General features: G+C 44.2%; 1 protein-coding gene across 1 annotated transcript in view; it reads right to left on the bottom strand.

The window, feature by feature from the left end:
* prkcaa (protein kinase C, alpha, a) overlaps positions 1 to 23,739 on the bottom strand; it is a 209,731-nt gene that overhangs the window by 47,503 nt on the left and 138,489 nt on the right. Inside the window, exons 9-13 of the mRNA XM_079999133.1 lie at positions 20,818 to 20,964; positions 19,505 to 19,678; positions 9,757 to 9,848; positions 9,360 to 9,422; positions 8,561 to 8,699 (exon numbers count right to left, since the gene is read on the bottom strand). Of these exons, the coding sequence (XP_079855259.1) occupies positions 8,561 to 8,699; positions 9,360 to 9,422; positions 9,757 to 9,848; positions 19,505 to 19,678; positions 20,818 to 20,964 (615 nt within the window). The remainder of the gene's footprint in view (positions 1 to 8,560; positions 8,700 to 9,359; positions 9,423 to 9,756; positions 9,849 to 19,504; positions 19,679 to 20,817; positions 20,965 to 23,739) is intronic.

A 23,739-nucleotide genomic window follows, 5' to 3' on the forward strand; every position in this document is an offset into this window, starting at 1 on the left:
GTGGTGTATACCAATAGCAAGTCTGTTTTTGCCGTTTGAAGCTGCGGTCAGTTGGAGAGTCCAAAATGGAGGAAACTATCATTTTACAGTAGCTATGTAACATCAGTTTATTTTACACAATTCTGCTTTCCCATCTGGGGTGTGGTTCAAGCAGCCACACCTGTCTGTGGTATAGCTAATTGGGCCCAGGACTAGGGTGGCTGTATGGCTGTTGCTCGTTAGAGTAATCAATGAGCAACAGGTAAAACCCCCATCCCCACACACACACACACACACACACACACACACACACACACACACACACACACACACACACACACACAGTGGAGGAGCCCTTGTCATGACATGTTTTCCATCTGCTCTGGGCTTGTTCCCCCTTTTCCACTCTCTGCAATAAAACTGGTGTATTTAAAACTCCATCGCCTGTCTCTGTGTTGGACGCCCCCAGAAACGCCACTTGGGTGGCGTGTGGCAGCGAAAAACTGCTACACCATTACATATTTGCTACGAAAAAGGTACACCGCAATAAATGGTGGATTAGATGGAATAATAGATGCGGTAACCTTATTATCATCGTGGCCTACAGTTTATGGTTGGCAAGCTAGCTGGTTTGTGAACTAACCAGGTAGCGTTGGCATTCACATCGCAATTTTGCAAAGCCACGTAAAGGATAGCCCTGCAAATTTCTGGTGCGACTGGGGGTCTAAGTCAGCTGCTAAGAGAAATTAACATGTTGCTGGAGTCCTGGAGGATTATGTTTTTGATGATGTAAACTAAATGGCTTTTCACCCTTTGTCTTAAAAAATATCATTTATATTTGTAATGAATGTTTTATGACCTTCAGAAAATGTAGCCGTCTCAGCAGCTCTTCAAGAGAACCAAGTATATATCGAACCCTTCAACACTGAGACTGCTCTTATCTAAAAGAAGCTCATAATCAACTTTGGTGATGGCTATGACCCTCAAGCTGGTAGTTTATTGCAGTAATACATTTTACATATATAGATTTTTTTTTGTACTTCATATCTTACTCCATTTACCACTCATTTCCCTGCCAGGAGTCTTCACAGCCGCAGTTGGCAGAGTGTACCACTCCACTTTCACATGCACTCAAATGCAGGGAACCAGGGTTTATGCTGCTCTGCAAGAATGGGGATGTAGTCTTGGGCTCTGCTGAGCATGAAACTTTGACTGAACAATGACGAACAATGGCTCTAACCGGTCAGTGCTGCGTCTGGACAAAGGGGATCGGGTGGAAGCAAACTCCTGGGTCTGGGCGGATAATCAGCCTCATCTCCGCACTTTCGCTGGAATTCTACTACACAGTCAATGTACTGAAATCTGCCTAGTATCTAGCTCCGAGTCAGGGGGCTTATATTGGAAATATTGTATGTATTGGAGTGGCAATATGTTTCTTTTTTTATGTGATGAATGAATCTAGTCCAGGGACCACACTACATCATCTGAACACAGTACAAAGTAATATTTATGCAGCAGCCAAAGTTAGTTCTGGTTTGTATACAGCAACAGCTATTGAGGGTAGATAGGGTAGATACATACGTAGAAGTAAGCAATGTTAATACGTCTAAATTTAGACAAGGGTAGGAATAACTTAAAGTGAACTGAAAAAAAGAAACTGTGAGCTACCGCTGAATGTTTCGGACTACTTTTGTTTCTTGCAATATTCTGTATTTCTACTAATTTGAATAAACAGACGTACCCGGCCACTTGATTCAGTGTTCAAAGTGTTTAACATGCAAACACATGCAGTGTTCCCTCCATAAATGTTTTCATAATCTGCTGCCTATGATCCAGAATCCGGGCGACGATGGCATTCAACAGACAAGGCTGAGATTCAGACCGTAACAAGAAACCATAAGAGCACCATGAAAAATGAAGGATGTAGAGACAGATCAAACTGCTTGCTTTAGGCTCTGCTCGTCATTGCCATTGCGCTCAGGCTCCTCCTAACCTGCACGTCCTTATTCCACCTGGGCTGAAAGCAAGGTAACTGGTAGGAAAAGATGAAACGCTCTAGCTTTTAATCCTCGGATAACGTTAGCATCTCTGGCGAGGAGGCACGAGCATGGAGGAGGCAAAAAGCCCTTTATCTGTCCTCTTTTCTTTGTATTAGCTTGCGGGTGAAAGACTCGGCCACGAGGGGACCTCAGCATGCCCGCTTAGAGCCTCCTCGCCATGGGACAAAATGACCTCCAGGCTGACCTTGTGGTGGTGGGGCGCACTTCAATGACTGCTGCTAGAGTATCCAATACACACAGGAGCTCCTCGGGGACGGATGAAAAACTGCATTTAAATTTAAATGCGTTTTGCTAACAATCTATGCTTGTTCACTTGTTCATTCAATTGGGGATGGTAGCTCAGGAGGTAGAGCTGGTTGTCTAGTGATCCAAAGGTTGCTGGTTCAATCCCAGGCTCCTCCTGCTAGCATGCTGTAGTGTCCTTGAGCAAGACACTTAACCCCTAATTGCTCCTGATGGCTGCGTCCGTCGGTGTTTGAACAATTGTAAGTCGCTTTGGATAAAAGCGTCTGCTAAATGACTAAATGTAATGTAATGTTCATGATCAAATTTCAGTAATTCTATCAAACAAGACCACAAAAAATGTGAGAAATCTAAAATATAAAGGTTTATCCATTTAGCTGTGTCCACGGTTTCACCAAATATGGCCCAGGTAAGGCCCACTGAACTACCTAACCAGGCACTTCAGTCGGTGGGGTCGTTGAGTCATGTCAAAGCAAGAGACGAATTTAAGAATTCAATGCCTGTTCAATTGGCAAGATGCGTGTTCTTTGTTCCACTCAAAATGCCCATCCAACCTCCCTGAAGAGCATTTTTCCAAAGAGAAAGAGGAGGCGGGAGAAACCGAAATGTCCAGGTTTGAGAGGCTATTTAGAAAAAGCCAAACAAGAACAGGCGGGTTGGATATTGCTCTACATGTAGAGTAAATAAAGACTAATTCATTGGTCGGTCGACCCCTTTTGACGTCCTCCGAGGCTTGATCATCTTAAAGTGGTCTAATATTCTGCTGACAGCTCGCAAAGGACCTGTTAACCACTTGAGAGGAACTGGAGAGGCCCCTGATGTGAAACAACCGTCGCGTCGTGTCATAAAGCAGTGACCCGGCAGTCACACCGGCACCAGAGGAGCTTGCAGTTGGGTTGGGTGCTAGCAACGCCCGCTGCGGGACCGAGCCCCACCAGCGGAGCGAGGGAAGTATTGGACATGGAGAGCCAGCATGAAGGCAAAACGTGACAGCGGGTAGACAAGGAACTGTCTGTTTCGGGTCATTCTGCTGAGCGTTGCACTAATGTGACACTGCTGTGACACGGCTGTCCCCGACGCCCTTCCCCTTTGCGGCCACAGCCACTTGCACCATACCAGGCACGGCGACCTTGAGCTCAGGGCACTTCAACGGCATGTGCATTATGTGCCTTATGTATTTGTCTGTATTTAAGAGTAGGGCCTGGCAATGGAATCATTTATATTAGGAAGTAAACACCAAGTACATCATGAAGTCAGTCAAAATTGAACTATAAATCAATATGATGGACGAAAAGAATTGCCGCGTCAAAATTCGTTCCAATGTGCCAATCTGCCGTGCTAATTTGTCTAATGCTTTTCAGGTCACTCACGTGCCTTTGTTTGTTTGTTTCGAGTGCTTCGCGTCGCTCTGGTGTCTCAGGTTGAGGGTGATACAGACAGACAAGCATGGCCCGGACCTGCCATACCTCGCTCTCATCTTAGTTCTCTGAAAGGCCCTTGGCTAGTTCGGCTCCGCTGATTCACACAGTTGTGCACGCGTTTGTGGGTGTTTGTGTGAGGGTGTGTGTGCGTGTGGGTTAGTGTGTGTACCTGTGTGAGTAGCTTTACCTATGGCGATGTGTATTTTGAATAGTTTGTTTCTTTATGTTCATCTCAGCTGACTGAAACAGCCTGTATGTGTATGTGTATGTGTGTGTGAATGTGTGTGCTTGTGCATGAGAGTCAGTGTGTGTCATCGCTCCTCATATTGTAAGAGTCAAAAGATTTCAAATGGAAGTTACCTTGAGGTTGTAAAATGTGTGTGTGTGTGTTTATGTCTGTGTCTACGCTTGCAGCCTGAACAATGTATGAGTGTGTTTGCATGCGTGCATGTGCATCTCTTTCCCAATAGACCTAATGTTACATGACAGTTCTGGATCAGGCTGGTAGCTATTCAAGGCTGCACTCTCTCTCTCTCTCTCTCTCTCTCTCCCTCCCTCTCTTTCTCTTTCCCTCTCTCTCAAACTGTTTTACTCCAACAATCTTCCTCTCTATGGGAATTCATAGCAAAGAAATATAAAATAATATAATAATAATATATAATATAAAATAGAAGGTTAATGCACCTTGGCATTTGTTTGACTTCAAACTATTACGTGGTGTTACAGTATGTGAACATTTGCATCCTTGCCGTAATCTGACCCCCTTTAACGCAGATGCAGCCATTCCTCATATACACATATGGTATCAAGGGATGTGAACAGAGCTTGTGTATTGACAATTCTTGTTGTGAACATATACTGTTAGAGATGTTTCTCTGCTACATAAACCACACGGTCCTGAGTTGGATCCCTGATAAGGCCACACCTGTCGGTTTTGCGGACTATGGACAGACGTGCCACTAAATCCACTACCCGGTTACCAATACCTAGCTGATGTGTCAATGAAAATAGCTCGATTGCATTGCTATATTCAGCCGCCAACATGTCAGCAATATCACTAGATTAGCCCGGATTAGTATCACTAGAAAGTACATCAAAACTTTGTGCGCCTTCAGAGTTGCAGTGCAGAGTTGCACAGCTGCTTGACTGTGAAGCAAAAGCGAAGTTAAGTTACTCAGTAACTACCGCTGAGCTGTATGAGATACAGGTTGAGAACACTGAAATAAGCGAGCACAGTGGTGGGTAGTCGGAGCGGAAAAATACTTAAAAAATCGTCAACTTGTTTCCTGTCACGCTGCCTACTCACACCATTTTCTTGTTACAATACCGCCTGGTGTGTGAGAGAAAGTGCTACTAATAATTGGAACCCAATAAGTCTATTGTACGTGAGATAACGCGGACAGATATTCTGTTCGAAAGACCTCGCTGGATAATGCATTTCTTTGATCGCATTTAATATAGAAGGGTAAATCCAAAGCGAAACCCATTCCTTTTCAAGCAATGGCAACAAAACATATTGACAAATTAATAACAAAAAATAGTAAACAAAACACAACCTCTCTTTATTTGTTTCCTGAGACTGTGCTTTGGTCGGGAAGGCATGGTATTGCAGACAGGCTGATGTTTCAGTCTACAGACGACTGACGTAATGACATCATTTTTGATCCTTGACTCCTGATGTCATGCCGCGGTCAGGACAACAGCGGTAAATGCCCCGTGTCAGCCCCCACCATCCCCCTTCCAGTAAAGCCCTCTGATGCTCTGCTCAAAACGGAATGGTCGTCCTAGACTCTAACCGTCCCAGACTAATCTTAGTCATGGTTTGCCCACTAATTCTTTCCTCCTGCTACCTTCCCTTCCACTCCGTGTCTCGACCCATCTCTCTCTCTATCTCACTGACTGTGTCTCCGTAGTCAGTGAGGTGTAAATTCACATTAGTCCGACCGTTCCTCCCAGACAGGGCAGACGCTCCCAATGACTGCCTATATAGGTCAGGGTACGACACAGAAAACTGAGTGTGTGTGGGCCCCACTTCTATAGGTATGTAATTTTGTGTGGGTTTCTATGGACAATATGTAGGACTGTTACTGGGAATTTGTGCGTGTGCGTGTGATGACCATGCAAGGGAGTGTATACATAGTTTATGAACATATATGTTTTTTGTGACTGTGTGCATATTTGTTGTGGTAAATTTAGGTGTGTGGGAGGTTAAGTACGTAAAACGGCCTACAGAGCTTATATAACCGTAATATATGCATGTATATACTGTAAATGTCTGTGAAATGTAAGCTATATATGTACACCCACTTGGAACTTTATTAGGAACACTACACTTATACCGGGTAGGGCCTCCTTTTACTCTCAAAACAGCCTCAATTCTTCTTGGCATGGATTCCACAAGACGTTGGAAACGTTCCTTTGAGATTCTGGTCCATGTTGACATAATTGTATCACGCAATTCCTGCAGATTTGTCAGCTGCACATTCATGCTGTGAATCTCCCGTTCTATCACATCCCAAAGGTTTGGTATTGGATTCAGATTCGGTGACTGGGAAGGCCACTGGAGATCATCGAACTCATTGTCATGTTCATGAAAACAGTTTGAAACGATTTTTGCTTGTGACTTGGTGCATTATCATGCTGGAACTAGCAATTAGAGGATGGCTAAATTCTGACCATGAAGGATGCACATCATCAGCAAAAAAACACAAATAGACTGTGGCATTCAAGCGACGACGAGTGATACTAAGAGGCCCAAAGTGTGGCAGGAAAAAATTCCCCACACCGTTACACCACCACCACCAGCCGGGACTGTCGACACAAGGCAGGTTGGGTCCATAGAATGGATTCATGTTGTCCAATTTCTGACCCTACCATCTGTGTGCCTCAGCAGAAATTGAGATTCATCATACCAGGCTACGTTTTTTCAGTTTTCCACTGTCCAGTTTTGGTGAGCCTGTGCCCACCGCAGCCTCAACTTTCTGTTCTTGGCTGTCACAAGTGGAACCCGACGTGGTCTTCTGCTATTGTAGCCCATCTGCCTCAAGGTTTGACGTGTTGTGCATTCTGAGATGTTTTTCTGCTCACCACAATTCGACAGAGTGGTTGCTGTATCTGAGCTACCTTAGCCTTTATTGCCTTTTTCGACGTTTCCGCCTGCAGATCTGCCGCTCACTGGATGTTTTTTGTTTTCCATACCATTGTGAGTAAACTCTAGAGACTCTTGTGCCTGAAAATCACAGGAGCTCAGCAGTTACATAAATACTTTAACCAGCCCGTCTTTCACCAACAATCATGCCACGGTCGAAAAACATGGAGATCACATTTTCCCCATTCTAATGGTTGATGTGAGCATTAACTGAAGCTGCTGACCCGTATCTGCATGATTTTTATGCGTTGCACTGCTCTTACACGATTCACTGATTATATAATTGCATGAATAAGTAGGTGTCCAGGTGTTCCTAATAAAGTGCTCAGTGAGTGTATGTGCTAATGTCATGTACACATGTGTGGGAGTGTGACATGTGAATATGTAACAGATGTAAATATGATTATATGCAATATGTGTATGAATGTCTGTCACGTATGTACTGTATGTGAGTGTGTGATATTGGGATATAATGTGGTGACTTGACAACCAGGGGCCAGACGGCACTGCAGTGGAGCTCTCCTTTCACTGGTGTGCGTTTGTGAGTGAAATTAAATCCTTGTGATTTCCCATTTTGTTTCTTTATCGCGGGCGTCCAGGGAAGTGACGTATCCTGAAGTATCAAGTTTGTTTTGGAGGCAGTGCTTACAGAGCAGCTGGACGGGCACAGCCTTGCACTAGCACTGTATGGTAGCGTGGGTAGTGGTAGTGGTAGTGATGAAAGGCTTGAGTATTTTTTGCGATTCGGTTCCTGAGGAGTCACTCAGTAAAAAGAGTCGCAAGAGTTTCGGTGTCTTTGTTGGTTTGATTCGGTGGGTGTGACGCACGTCGAGTGAGAATGAACTTTGGGTGAACGATGAACGAGTCAAAAGAGTTGGTTCGGTTCTGAGTCGTGAATTAGAATCTCGCTAGAATCATTTTATTCTGTCAAAATGTTTTATTCAGGTGGAATGCAAACTTTAAATTCTAAACTTTGCATTCTACATAAATTACATTCATCAATTATTAATAAACTAATTAATAATTTTACTGTTACTTAGATCACGTGAAAATAGACACAATAGGAGTAGGCTGGAAGTAGGATGGAAACCAACATTTAAACTGACTTGGGTTAAAAAATAACCCAAATATTAAGAGTGAGAGCTATAAGAAAAAAAAAAAAATTTTGGATCTCATATACGTATATACTGTATATCACATATATACCTTCACATATATATAGTTCCCTATCATTAACGCCCTCATAAATCCTTCCATATTGCGGGGCCTAACCAGTGCCCAAAACAACAAAGCATTGATTCTGAGAAAGCCATGCAGATGAACGTACAGGGCAGGGGGTTGTTGGTTAAGTTTAGACTAGCCAGTGGACCCAGCAGGGAGCTTTCCAACTGGACTGCTGCTTACGTCATCACAGTGTGTGTGTGTGTGTGTGTGTGTGTGTACATAGATAGACACACAAAGCTTTGTTCATGTGTGTCTATCCTGCGGCTCTGACCTTAATCTGGAGTAAAAGGGCGATGCAGACTCAGGACTCTGACCAGACAGTGACAGAGATGACCTCATGCAGCCAAACAGAGTTTCACTAGAGGGCTGGCTTAGAGAAGAGGAATTTGGTATATCGATATCTATTTCAAAGCTATCTTTTGTTTCATATAACTTAAATAATTGACGCACACACCCCCACAGGCACACACACGCTTGGCCCCTACCTCGGGTGCTATGTAGTCCGGGGTGCCGCAGAAGGTCCGTGTGGTCACTCCCTCCACCATGTTCTCCTTACACATCCCAAAATCAGCGATCTTGATGTGTCCCTCACAGTCCAGCATCACGTTGTCGAGCTTCAGATCCCTGCGGAGACGGATACGCATGGCTTGAATGTGACATGCCAGGGCTTCTACTCTGTGAGGTAAATACTGGAGGTAAGTTAAGGTAAGTTTCACTCAGGAGGATTTAAATGTATATTTAACACAACCCAGACAATTAATTACATTATATACTCATAGAACCCTGCGCGCCTCGTGTCGATTACGCATATTTTAGTATTTTTTGAGCTTATAGAGCTTATTGTGCGTCATCACAGGGTGTCATGACATTTCACTGCATATATGTATGACTATAAGTATATGTATGTGACAAATAATCTCTTGAACTTGAACTTGAATCAATACTTAATTTTGTGTGTGTGAGTTAGGAGGTAATAACAACAGTGAGGGGGCATTAACAACTGTAAAACTAAATGGACAATGACTTATCAATGATTTCTATATTATTGATGGCCAACTAGAGGCTATTTATGGCTTCTGCTTATGAGAATACATCATGAGGGTTGTCAGTTCTACTTTTACAAAATATAGGATCACGTTTGATGCCATGTGACCGGACTGGAACACACCAGGTCTGGTCAGTATGATACAGAGTCATGGTACTCTCACAGAGGCGAGTTGGACAAGCCGCGTCTGCTTTAATAAAGGATATGAGACGGGTGTGTGGGTGGAGGCCAGCACCCACCTGTATATGATTCCTTTACTGTGCAGAAAGAAGAGACCAACAGCGATCTCTGCTGCATAGAACCTGCAATGACAACCGCAAGTAAGTCAACACTAAGAACACCGAGTCTTCCCCGTGTTGAAATGTGCCATTGAAATTAAGATTGCATTGAAGAAAAGTTGAAGCAGGGCAATAGTACTTCTACGAAGCTTCCTGAAAATTACTTCTTCTTCGTTGCTTTGAATCTTTTACTCTTAAAACCACACAGTACAATTGTAATACACAGAAGATTCAACAGAAGACTTCAGAGAATAATCTGACTCGACAAAGCTAAGATCAAGACGAGAAAAATGTTCCATCATAACTTATGAATTTCAAAACCAAAAGATAATACTTGGGTATACATGGTGTGCCTTACACAGCTTGCGGTTCCTTGAACTTGCCCACTTGTTGGATGTGGTACATGAGGTCTCCCCCATTGACAAACTCCATGACAAAATACAGGCGGTCCTACAGAGAGAAAACGAAACAAAGGGAGCAAAAATAGAAGACAGAAAATGGTGTCTCATTAGCAATTCTTAGAAAACAAACATTTCTACTATGTTTGTGAGTGATTGTGACCATGTTTAAAGGGGGCAGAATCCTTATTTCACACCAAATTTGAAAGTTAGTCAAAGGCAGAAACATTAGGCAAGCGCCCTATGGTATGTCTTCCTTGACAAAGATGTTTGACAACTGAAACAGTTTCGGTACTATAGACTTATGAAACCTCCCTGACAAAAATCAAGCCTTTCTGCCACACTTCCTTCCATGACAGGGTGACTCAACACACCCACACCAAAGCATCTTTGACAGGTATGTCCTGACCCTCATCTGGCTGTTGTTTCTCAGTTCCCTACTAAAAACGCATTCAGTACACAGTACAGCAGCAATAGTCACCTAGGTAGTGCATGCAAGCCTTTGACTAGGACACCAGGTCCACAGCAGTCTATCTGCAGGTAGTTACAGGTTTAATTGAGCTAAACCAGTGCTCCGGCACAGAAAATGCTGAAGAAACAACTATTAACCTTACTAACTACATTGTCTATACTGGTGCACTGACAAGCATCAATGGACCGCCCTCATACATAACCGTGATTCCCCTGCCATGACACCACTGTGAAAAGGCTAGCGACCTGATCAAAAAGATTGTTTACTCCAGAAGACACTCTCTGTCTCTTCCAATTGTTTTGTCATTTATGAGCAACTACTTCCACTAGTAAGTGCAAACAACATCTAAAAGGAATGGGCAAGGTAGGGCCAGGACAGCTGCATGGCTAAAAAACATTTATCTTCTTGTGTTAATGCTCTGTCTAAATACTCTCAAGATGCATCAATCAACATGGTCTCCACCTCGTATGGATACAGTATGTTTTAGACCCTAATAAGATAACTGTCTACAATTGAAATGGTTTGAGATTTTTTGGATTCCACCCGTTGACCCCAATTCATCTTGCGCTGACTGCGCTTTGAGCGCCCTTCCTGGTTGTTTTACCAAGAGCTGTGTCCTTCATTCCTTTGGTACCTGTCCTGATCTTAGCTTAGCTTGCCCTTGTAAGTGGTGTGACCCGCCACTGTGCATGTCACTATAGTGATATGCCCTCCCTTTGATGGATGTCGGCGGTCTCCCTATGCCAGAGACGGGGTCGATGTGACATGGAGCAAAGCCACAGTCTTATCCACTTGAGGCGAAAAATGTCATTGAATATATTCCAACAATTGGAAGTGGAGCATTCATAACACCATCGTTTCCCGAGGCTCATGTTTTGCCAACCTACTGGTACTCCTATCTTTAGATATCTTTGTACGCTGCCCACTTATTGCACACCTTGCAATCCTGGAAGGAGGATTCCTGCTTTCAATCTCATCTCAAGGTTGAGAGGGTCACACGTTCTGGGAAGTGTCATCCTTAATGTGGGCCTTCAAAGTCTCTGGAGTTGAACTCCGTTGAAGGGCAACTGTCAAAGGCATCGAACGGGACTGTCATATGACTTCGCTAGGCCCCCAGCTGATGCCGAAAACTGAACAGTTCATGCAGCAGGTGTCTGTCGACAAGAAAGAGGTTTGCAACCAGACGGATGGAAGCTCACGTCACTTGACCAGATGGGGAAATAGTGGTGCGGTACCAACATCATCAAGTGATACAGATGGTCTTGCCACTTTCTTGTATCATCAGAGTCAAAGAAGACTTGCAGGCTTTACTTATTTTTACCCTGTTTACTGTGCTGTGTATTGTGAGCGTGGCGGGGTACATTTGCCATTGGAGCCACTGAGGCTTAGACACAGTGGGAACAATGGAAGGTAAAAGGTAGGAGAGAGAGATGGAAAGAAAGAGAGAGAGCCAATGAGTCAGCGTGTGTGCGTGTTGTCCCATGTGCCAACAAACACACACAAAGTTCAAGTTCAAAGTGTTTTATTTGTCAATTGTACAGTACAACACAAGGTCATTTGGTACAATGAAATTCTTGGGGCATGAGAGACAACAACTGTGTAGTGGGCATAAAAAGATGAAATAACAAGGCACCTATAAGGAGGAAATAATTATTATTATTAAATTATTTATTTATTTTTTAAATAAAATAAGAGTTAAATATAAAAAAAAAGAGTCGATGTTACAAATAGGGGCAAGAGGTGTATGTACATAAAATGAAAATAAGAAAAATAATCCTAAAACGGAAACTAAAATAATTGGAACATTGTAGCAGTTCCAACAGAAATAGGTCAGTCTATTTATTGCACAAGATAAGGATATAAATATAAAGTGAAGGAGTGCCAGTGGATATGTACATGTAGTTGTGGTGATGTATATTTAATTTACATAGGTGACTACAGACGTTGCAGGTTGAAAAGCCTGATGGCCTGAGGGTAAAAACTGTTTGTGAGTCTGGTAGTCCGTGCCCCGATGCTCCGGTAACGTTTACCAGATGGCAGCAGAGTGAACAGTCCGTAGCCTGAGCGGCTGTAGTCCTTTATGATTTTCCATGCTTTCCGAAGGCATCGTGTGCGGTAGATGCCTTGCACAGAGGGGAGGTGGCAACCAATGATGCCAGTGAGAATGCTCTCAATGGTGCATCGGAAGAAGCTGGTGAGAGTCCTGACAGACATGCTAAACTTCCTGAGTCTCCACGGGAAGAATAGGCGCTTTTGGGCAGTTTTTATTGCCGCCTCCGACTGCCTGGACCAGGAGAGGTCATCACTGATGGGACACACCGAGGAACTTGAAGCAGGAGACTCTCTCCACTTCAGCTCCGTCGATGTGGATGGGGGCGTGCCCCCCCCCTGCTGTCATTTCCTGTAGTCCACGATCATCTCTTTAGTCTTGCAGACCTTGAGAGAGAGGTTGTTATCCTGGCACCACGTTACCAAGACACTGACCCCCCTCTGTAGGAGGACTCATCGTTGTTGGAGATGAGACCTAGGATGGTGGTGTCGTCCGCAAACTTCAGGATGGTGTTGGTGCTGCGCGTGGCCACACAGTCATGTGTGAACAGGGCGTACAGGAGGGGACTGAGTACGCAGCCCCGGTGCTCAGGGTCAGTGCAGAGGAGGAGAGATTTCCCATTCTCACCACCTGGGGTCTGCCCGTCAGGAAGTCCAGGATCCAGTTACAGAGGGAGGTGTTAAGACCCAGGATCCTGAGCTTAGGAACAAGCTTAGTGGGCACAATTGTGTTGAACGCTGAGCTGTAATCTACAAACAGCATCCTCACCTATGTGTTGCTCTTGTCCAGGTGGGAGAGGGTGGTGTGCACTACCAGGGCGATGGCGTCGTCTGTAGATCTGTTCGGGCGATATGCAAATTGAAGGGGGTACTTCATGATGGTAGAGGTCAGTGCTACGGGGCAATAGTCATTCAGGCAGGTGATGGGTTGTTTCTTTGGAACCGGGACAATGGTTGTCTGTTTGAAGCAGGTGGGGAATGTAGACTGAATCAGGGAGAGGTTGAATATGGAGGTGAATACCTCCGCCAGCTGGTCGGCGCAATCTCTGAGGACATGGCCTGGAAAGCCATCAGGCCCTGGAGACTTCCCAGGGTTTACTCTTTTAAGAGCCTTGCAGCCAGGATGGTGTTGCTCGCCTCAAACCGTGCCTAGAAGGTGGTGAGCTCATCGGGAAGAGAGGCGGATGGCTGGGCATCACTCCTGTTTCTCCCTTTATAGTCTGTGATGGTGCGCAGTCCACACCACATGCGTCTGGGGTCGGAACTGTGGTAGTCCGACTCCAGCCTGTCCCTGTAGGCTGTTTTGGCATCTCGGATGGCTTTCCGAAGGTCATACCTGGACTTCCTCAAGGCCTCCATGTCCCCAGAGCTATAGGCGGAGGACTGTGCTCTGAGCATAGCACAGACGTCACCATTTACCAAGAGCTTCTGTCCTGACCTTGACTCTCGGGACGACGTCATCAATGCACTTGGAGATGTAAGGCTGAGACAGAGTCTGTGTATGCATCGGTGTCCCCATCAGCTGCAACACAGAACATCGGCCTGTCCGTGGCTTTGAAACAGTCCTGGAGAGTGGTAGTGGATTCCTCACTCCAGCCTGGACTGTTGGTCAAACCGGTTTTCCTTGCTTGAATCGTTGTCTCTAGGTTGGTAGGAGAAGAATGGAGGTGTGATCCGCCTTACCAAAGGCAGGGCAGGGGAGGGGTTTCGTAGCTGTCTCGTAGTTGTGAATAACAATGGTCGAGAGTCTGATCACCCCTGGTAGGAAAGTTAATATGCTGGTGATACAGTATTTAGGCAAAACTTTCCTCATATTATCCCTATTGAAGTCGCCGCAAACAATAGAAGCTGCCTCAGGGTGAGCGTTCTCCAGTCCATTGATTACTCCGTAAAGGTCCTCTAACGTGCATGTTTTATCTGCCTGTGGGGGTATGTAGACTGCCGTTATTATAGCGGAGCTGAATTCCCGCAGGAGGTAGAAGGGATGGACTTTGATAGTTAAGAGCTCCAGGTCCGGAGAGCAGTGTTTTGAAAGTACTGATATATCTGAACTCTAGCGAGAGTTAACCATAATGCAGACCCCACCACCTCTGCGTTAACCTGACTCCATGGTTGTCGTGCCGGTAGATAGAAAATACAGCCGGAGTAGTTTGCGATGTCCCGCTGGAAATTAATGTGTAGTTCGTCCATATTATTGTCCAGGGATTGAACATTTGCCAGTAAAATGCTCGGTAGCCACGGGTTGCAGTATCTCGTCCGAGATCAGCATAGAATTCCGGCACGTTTGCCTCTTCTTTCTCCTCCGCCGGCGTATTGGTAAACCCAGCGGCGGCAGGACAAAGGGATTGCAGCACGTACTCCGGTAAGTTGCGAAAAAGTCCGTATTAAGTGTTGAAAGTACGTCCAGGAGTGCTTGTCGTTCATCTTGTAAGAGCGCCAGTGCACGGCATGCAAAATAAGAACAATACAAATAATAATAAACACAAAACTACGAGCTGAATGCGGAGCCATTGCCGGCGCATCCATACTACGGCGCACCCGGAAGTGGGAACACGTACTGTACATGCTTGCATACATGGTTTGTTCATTAATGTCCTATGCAAGCTGTGTCTGTTCCCATCTCTCTGTGCTAGTGCCAGTGAGGCCGCTAAAATCATCTGCTATTGTTCAGTATCTCCCAGAAGCCAAGAGTGTCTGATTCACCTCTGATCCCTAGCCAGACCAGAGTGAACTAAACACACATAACTTTTATTATTGTTTCCATATACAGTACTGTAGGTATAAGAGTTGCATTGAGCTGGAACAAACATCTTGTAGACACAAAAATAAAACATTGTTTGAGAATTTCTACATTCTAATGTTAAATGGATTTAGTCGTTAATAAAGTGCATTTAAGGGGTGACCAGAATAAAATAATTTTTTTATCAAATAAAACCTCCAAATGTTATGTGTTATGTTAGATTTACTTAATTTGGACTGTACTATGTAATTTACAACGTGTTATACACAGAAACGTACGTTGCCCCCCAAACACAGGTATGCATGTTAAAATTCATTCACACAGAAACTATTTTTCAACCTGAAGACAACCTGCATTTCAAAATCATTATACTCGTCATATGGTGCTCACTAAACCACTTTGTGTCTAAACAGTTTTTCCGCTTAAAGCACTTTCATGGAGCCACCAGCGGTTCCATGGGCGGCCCCAGCACCATCCCTCTCCCAACTGCCAGCAGCAGCACCTAGGGGGTCCTGCGGCAGACCGGGTGAGAAGCAGCACAGCAATGACCACAGGTAACCACTGGCAGCTAGTTTCTCTGCCCAGCAGCCATTGCCGGGACCATCCAGCAGCCAGGCCACCCCTCCAAGTAGAGCCTGCGACAGCCAAGACTGGCCATGGCTTCACCAGCCAACACAGCAGCTCGTGGTCCCGCACTCCAGAGGTGAGGAGGGGAGTCTGCATTGTCACTCTGGGGGAAGGAAGCCGTTCGACCGCTGTGTTCTGGAAAACCAGGTCCTCTGAAAGGCCAAGACCGCCCACACCTTCACCAGCCAACACAGCAGCTCGAGGTCCCACACTCCAGAAGAGAGGAAGGGAGTCTGTATCGTCACTCTGGGGGAAGGAAGCCGGTCGACCATTGTGTTCCAGGGGACCAGTTAAAATTTGTTTTGGGCATTTGTTTGTTTCAGGTATGAAAACCCTGTTTCAGAGTCTGGTGTTTAAGTATTTTATGTATAGGAACCCTATGTCAGAATCCTTATTAGTTTTTTTCTGTTCTCTGCTTGGTGGGAGAGGGGTGGGTTTCGGCCAGGCAGTCTCCCTGGCCTCAGTATGGTGTCGGGGGTATGTGATGTGGGGATGGTGTGGTGAGCAGCGGCACCTGAACTGGATCTAGGTGATTGGATCAGAGTGGCTGCATACCTGTTCCTTGTTGGTTTGTCTCAAAAGCAGCAGGTTAAAGCCCCATTCCCACAAAAACTCAGGATACAAGCCTGTGTCATGACATGTTCGGTCTGCTCCAAGACTAATTCCAGCAAGCCCACTTTCTACAATAAACCGTTGTCTGTCTCTCTGTGCCGGAGGGCCCTGAAAACGCCACTTGGGTGGTGTGTAGTGGCGAAACTGCCACAAATAGCTACATTGAAATAAAGTGGAATGTTACCATCTCAAAACAACAGGGGAAATCTGATTGGCGGATAGTAATGACCAGCAAGCTTTCATGCTCGAGGGATACTCAAGTTTTTGGGAGAAATCAGTTTTTGTCTCTTATCCAGATTCACACAATTAGGAAAATACAAATTTCATCCCAGAGGTGTGTTCAGAACCAGGATATTGACAGGGATGCTCACTGCGTTAGCTCAGTGCGTGGCTGCGGAGGAAATCGACTGGCCTAGCTCGTCCATTAAAACATTACTTCAATAGTAAAGTAATCATAAGGCGCTAAATGGAACTAGAACCTGAATAGTTAATTCATCAATAAACAGAAAATAAAATACATTGTCTAACCTATGATCAACTACGCTCAAATCATCAGCATCATGTAATCTTCAGAAATCATTTTAAGTATAACATATACGTATATCTCAGCATTTCCGTTATCCGATATTTGGCGTTTTTTGACCGGCAAAAATCTGTTGAAGTCCGACATTTAAATCTCTCTTTAATGTCCGGTGAAAATAATTCCTTCCAAGCCCAATCTGAATTAGTGCTTGGTGGATGATTTTGATAAAAATTCCACGGATCTGTTCATTTTCATGCTCTGCAAGTATTCGATTTCCCCCCTCCCTCGTAGACAGGTTGCACTTGTAAACACGGTACACATCAAGTGGAGACGGAGCCGCGGCGTCTAGAACTCTGAGCAGAAACAGAAAGACTATGTATCGTTGGGACGCATACATCCATATTTTGGCGTTTTTTGGGATATTTAAGTTCATATGTTGACGGGACGTCCCGACGAAGACGGACAACACCACAAACTTTATTATTTATATAGACCTACTTGGAATATTTATTTTGTTTTTGATTTGATTTGATAAAAATTTTAATTTTGTGAAATGTTAATTAAAGCAGCTGCACTTGTTATTGTTTATGAGCGGAAATTACTTGATTTCAAGTAGTAATTTTCCAAATTGTTATTTATTTATTTTTGAAATGGCGTTAACTGACGGGGCTGACAGATTTTATTTAGAATATTCAATAAAAAATATTATACATCTACATGCCTTGATGATGTCATTCTCTATATAGCCTGCTTATCATTTGTTTTTAATCTCAATAAACACAGATAATATTTGGCCGGAATCTTTCCCATTTGTCCGGGAAATTGAAATCCTCTAGGACACATTGACCGGCACCAATTTTTTCTAGGGTAAACTCTGATTTATGTTGCTTTGTGTTTTTTTTCAATCTCTGAACGTATTTTCAAAACCGAGTTTGATTTATAAATAGCAGAAAAATGTTAAACCGTGAAGTTAAATATTCCCGTTAGATTACGCGGGGAAACACAGTTCACTTACCGAGACGCTGAACAGCACTGAACAACACCGATCGATCGTTTCCTTTAAAGCGACCACCCAGGTGAAGATCATCCCTCCATATTCCATGTGATGTGAAGTCACAATGTGAAACCATTTTGATAGAGTTCAACCTTTAAATAGTACTACTTTTACACACACACACACACACACACACACACACGGAGACATCAATATGGAGGGGGCATGTACCAACGTTTACCAACGAAGAACTCACGTTGACGTCACTTCCGTAAACAAGCCAAGGATCCGGTTTCACTTGTCTGTGAAAACTTTAGTCTCTGTGTTGTTATGGATTACTAGAAGCGGGTCGTGGAAGACCTAAATCATATCATGGACCTTAATCTGACCAGTGCAATAGATCCAAGTCAGTGTAAGCAGCGCATACTGGAGTTCATTTTCCGCGATGATAGTCAGTTCTCCGACAGCGAAGCAGAAAATGACAGCGATGCAGAAAATGACAGCGATGCTGAATCTGATACCGGCGTTATCCCGGACTTGGAGAACATTTCAAACAGCGGATTTCAACCTGAATGTGACAATGAAACTGAATTTTAAAGAACCACCGGAGGAGACCGACGACACGCCCATTGTTGTTACAACCGAAGAAGTTGATGATGTGATGAAGTCCGTTGAGGTTTGGGGATGCGGAGTATGAGCAAGTAATAATGCACAAGATTCTCAAGTTTACCTGCAAATGCAGCCAGGGGCGAAAAGAAAATGAAAAGAGGCCCCAAACAGGCTCTCAGAGTGTAGCTGGGGTATCGTTGGGGTTAGCCCACATAATAACTCCAACAACTTTGAAGATATTTGGCATATGCACATTAATATATTAAATGATACACCAAGGCTGATATACAGAGACTCATATTATTGATAGATTCTACATTTTGTTGTGTTGTCCGCACTTTTAAACTCCTAAATAATTCCACTTTTATAAAACATGTATTTTCTTACTGTTAAATAAAAGCTTTTTTAAAAACAAAAGATGTTGTGTGTCAATGACGCTGTTCAACACTCCCTCAAAACACAAGAACAATGCAGAGATTGCCCCATTCAGCAGGGTGTCAAGTGGCCATGGGGCTGTGTTGGTCCTCCAGCCATTTGCATTCATGGGAGCTGGCCAGATAAAGCCAAGTGTGGGGGAAAACTTTGAAGGTGATTATCTCAGGATCACAGTTTGCCACACCCTTGTCATTAACATGTCATAGGTTTAAAAATATTTGCTTGATTTGCAAAAGTGACCTTGTTTTGAAGCTCAAGTCAAAAGCCACCAAATGTACTTGAAGCCTGCGGTGGGTCACATATATAATATAATATTGTAATGACCATGGATGCCATGGGGTATTGTAAATTGTCAGTTATATTGTTTTTGGGTGTGTAGCAAGGCAGAGTCAGAGAGAGAGAGAGAGAGAGAGAGAGAAAGAGAGCACAAGGGACTATTCAGTTGTCGGTTCTATGGTGTGAAAGTGACTTGTAACGTTAGATCAGTGAGTTCGACTGCTAAGTATTGAGCCAGTTCAAGAAACCCAAGGATACCGTTTGGGTTCAGATAAATTGTGGATTCACGATCACTTTACATTTACATTCTTACTGATTATGAAAATGAATAGTTGGTGGCAACCCCTTCAGCACTATGTTTGTGTCCTCACCGTGGTCTGGAAGCAGGAGTGGAGCTGGGTGAGGAAGGGCGGCTTGTCCTGCTGGGCCAGGACCCTCTTCTCCACCATGGTGCACTCCACGTCGTCGTCCTGGATCACCACGTCCTTCTTCAGGATCTTGATGGCGTACAGCTCCTGGCTGGTCTTCATCTCGGCCAGCATGACCTGTGGGGGAGGTTAAAGAAAGAGAGAATTGAGAGAAAGGCAGTGGAGATTGAGAATGAGAAAACACAGAGGAAGACAAACGGCCAACAGCGAGGTAAACACAGGACGACTTGGCGAGTAGTGGGTTGCTGTTGTAGGAAACTTTTATCTCGCTCCAAAAGTTGCTATGAAACTTTGCTTTATTTGTTTGGAAGCTCTAAAACCTCATCAGTTGTATCCAAAGTTGCTATCGTTGTTGATATGCCTGAAGATGTCAGTCTCACTAACTTCCGAAACTTTTGGAATTCCTAGGGCTTATTCTGTTTGTATTAACCCTCTTCATAAATGATGCGTAGCTTGTGGAGCTAGTTCTGTCAGACAACTTGACGGTGCCACAAGCTTCCACGCCCATAATGGGCAGGCCTATTTACACAGAACAATTCCTCCTGCCCTACCTGCTTTGCTGCCTGATTTGAGTCCAGACACCAACTCAAACAATGCAAAATAAATAAAAATAATATTTAAAGTAATTACAAGAGTTGTCTGTCAGAAATGTGTTATTTTTCCTTCTTTGGAGTTTGACTTAAGTAAAGTCCAAAACCTTAATAAATTTGACGAAAGAAAGTTGACATGGTAACAAACAAAGGATTTGTGAATTGTCATCACAACTCTCTATTTTAATCGCTTTAGCCAAACAGTCATATCGATAATGCATACAGGTACTTCTTACTTAACGACCTACCTGTTTAATGACCGGACTTACGACCAGCTCTCTGACAGTCTGTATTGTACACTGTGTACAATACAGCGGCCTGTGTGCGGCGTCTCATCTCATCGCCGATCACGCTTTATACACTATATATACTATAAACACTGCATAAAGTATATAAACTATATATACTATATATATTATATACACTGTATATATCTCATCTCATCACTGTTCTCAGTCTCAGTCTCGTTCCCTCAGTCTGTCAGTATACACCACACTAGTGTTTGCAATGGCCACACCCCCTTACCGTGAAATAACAAGGGTCCTCGCTTATCGACCAATTCGCTTAACGACCTGGTACTCGGAACGGAATTCAGTTGTTAAGTGAGGAGTATCTGTATTCAATTCGATTGGGATTTTAAAGAGGTGAATTTTTGTGCGTGCTCACCTTGCCAAAGCTGCCTTTGCCCAGAACGGCCAGGAAATGAAAATCGCCGAGTTTGACGTTGTCCAGGTTATTGGAGGGCAGCAGGCTGCTGCCGTCATGGTCATCGGTGGGAGTGATCACCTTCTTTTGGGGGCCCAGCTTGGCTTTCTGCACTCAGTTGAGATGCCATGGTGATAAGATAGCAGAACATAAATTAACAAATAACAAACAAACAAAAAAACAGCTTTTGAACAGGCACACATTCACTATTCACCCAATAATGTGGAGGTGGACAGACACTACTAATGTCATGCTCTGATACGTTCAACTCATAGGCCCGTGACATACAATAATGTTTCTATGATCATTGGAATCAATGGGAACTGTTCCTTTTTTGGGCTATTTTAGCGGTTTCAAATTTGATTCATAACACTACATTTGCACAGCTTTGATATGCTCTGTCCACCTCCTGACACGGACTCATACAGCACAGCCCAAAAACAATGGTGTCAAATGAAACTGTTTCTCCATTACGGAGTTGACGTGATGCAAATGGCTCCCAAAATGAACATTTAGAGGACTGCAATGTGTAGGATGTGTTTTCCAGGAAAGGCATTGTTACACTTGACATTTTGACACATTTCTCTAGCAGCACCAACAGATGATGATGCTGACAACGCTGACAAACTCTGCAACAATTACCTGACAATGACAATTCAATATATAAGCCTGAACAGAAAATAACATATTCATAGAAAACACACCAAAGGGCATGTACTGTTAGATATAATGATAGAGATCCCCCAAATGTTTTTTAAATTGAAAAAAAAAAAAAGTAATAATAATAACAAAAACAATAATTTTACTGATAACAATAATAATAATAATAATAATAATAATAATAATAGTTGATGATTGATGATTATTATTATTATAAAAAGACAATTCAAGAAATTTTAAATGTGTGCTGGCCATTTGTGTATGTTCGTACTATGTATTATGGGTTAGCCAAAAACTGTGCTACCAAATAACTGTTCTAGGAGTAGACCTTTGTTGATATAATAATAATTTAATGTGAAATAACAGTAAGTATACGGCATTGCCAGCACACTACATTCTAAAATACAATCAAGTGTCCTGAGGCAATTGCTGTTTTATAGAAAAATGTCCTTTCTTATTTCTTTGAGAGGAAAACTAACAGATTGATGGACCTATATGTCTGCTGGTGCGACGTAACTGTGAGGGTCGTGTCACAACATGTGTTGTGTTGTGCATGCACGTCGTGACTGGAGGTCAACGCGGCTCAGATACACGTCCTTCATGCCCGAGTCATGCTAGGTAGGCCCGTGCTGCACCCTGACGGACACATGCGCACACACACACCCCAAAAACCGCAGTCCGTCTTTATACGTCTCGGTCTGGCGGCCTTTTCCCGAAGGTAAGTGACAAATAGGTGCCAGTGAAACAGGCGCGCACGCGCGCACACATTAACATTGTACGCTTTGGCCCAAAATGCCATGTTCTGCCTTCACACACAGCCAAGGCCAACGATAGATACAAATCCATGCTGTGCTGCTCCTCTCCATCCTTCAAACTTCACCCCGGCAGCAACTTCCTGCCTGCTTGCGTTGTACTTGTCTGACTGACCTCTGCCAAAACCCTTTTATATTTGCCCGACCAAGTCCTGCCGTAATCAGTCCTTCTTTGACGCTTATCGTCAATATCAGTGTCAAATCCCCGTGCGCTTAACCAAAGCCAAAGGGGCGTCGAGCAGCTTTAGTCTGGTTAATGGCGTCGACAGTGGTCACATCAACACATCTGGCCAAAGCGAAGCAGACCACACTGAATCACAGCACACCTGTAAGCTTTAGCCAATGAAAAAATGAGCCTGGCTGAGCCGCGCCGAGCAGCCTTACGTTTGTCCTCTAAGACGCACCTGATCAGTGTCTTCCGTAACTGTCTGATCCTGAAACCACAGGAAGGGGAAGGGGAGATGACGGCTGACTTGCTTAAGACACTCGAGGATACAGGAGACGGGCGCCGGGGAGCGAGCCCAAACGGCCTGCTCGCGCACGCGACTTGTGTCCAGAAACAAACAGGGGAAAATGGGAGCCGTCACGGCTTGTTCACACAGAATGACTAACGCACACAAAGCGCCGGCCGACTCGCTCAAGGGGGAGTACACGACATTGCATTCTAGGGCTTCGCAGCTATGTTCAGCTTAGGAAATGTTTCGGCAAGTTCGGCACGGTCATAAACACACACACACACACACACACACACACACACACACACACACACACACACACACACACACACACACACACACACACACACACACACACACACACACACACACACACACACACTGCCAACCCAGCACTGGCTATGCTTTCAAATACAATGCCACCCTCTGGTGGCGATGTTGGATACTGCACAGGTCTGCCGTACTTTCATTATTAATACATTCAAAAAGGGTTTTCTCTCGCACAAGGACAGATGATATAGGGCAATATGGAATCGTACTAATAAACAACGACAAACACACACACACACAGACAGCATTTACTAACAATTATACGTTTAGCCTTGAAAGTTAAGAGTTCTGAAGGCTGGACCTAAACATTTTACCCTTTTTGGTCCATAACCTAAAACCTAGAACCTACAGCAAATCATTAGAGCAGAGCTGCTACAGTACAGGGGGAGACATATCAAGTGTCTAGCCCAGTAAATTGGAAGGGAAAGAAAGAAAGAAAGAAGAGACAGACAGACTATACTAACACTTTCGGGCTGTGAGCTCGGCTTCCATTCCACCGAACGTGGGAGAAGTCATTTCTACTCGTTGAATCCCAGATTAGGAGCCGAGACCTTTTGCAACGCGTGCTGACGTGAACGCCCGTTCCCGCTCGGTCCGTCCTCAAAGAACAAAACGTATGAAATGCA

This window comes from Zeus faber (genome assembly GCF_960531495.2).
Source record: "Zeus faber genome assembly, chromosome: 4".
Lineage (NCBI taxonomy): Eukaryota > Metazoa > Chordata > Actinopteri > Zeiformes > Zeidae > Zeus > Zeus faber.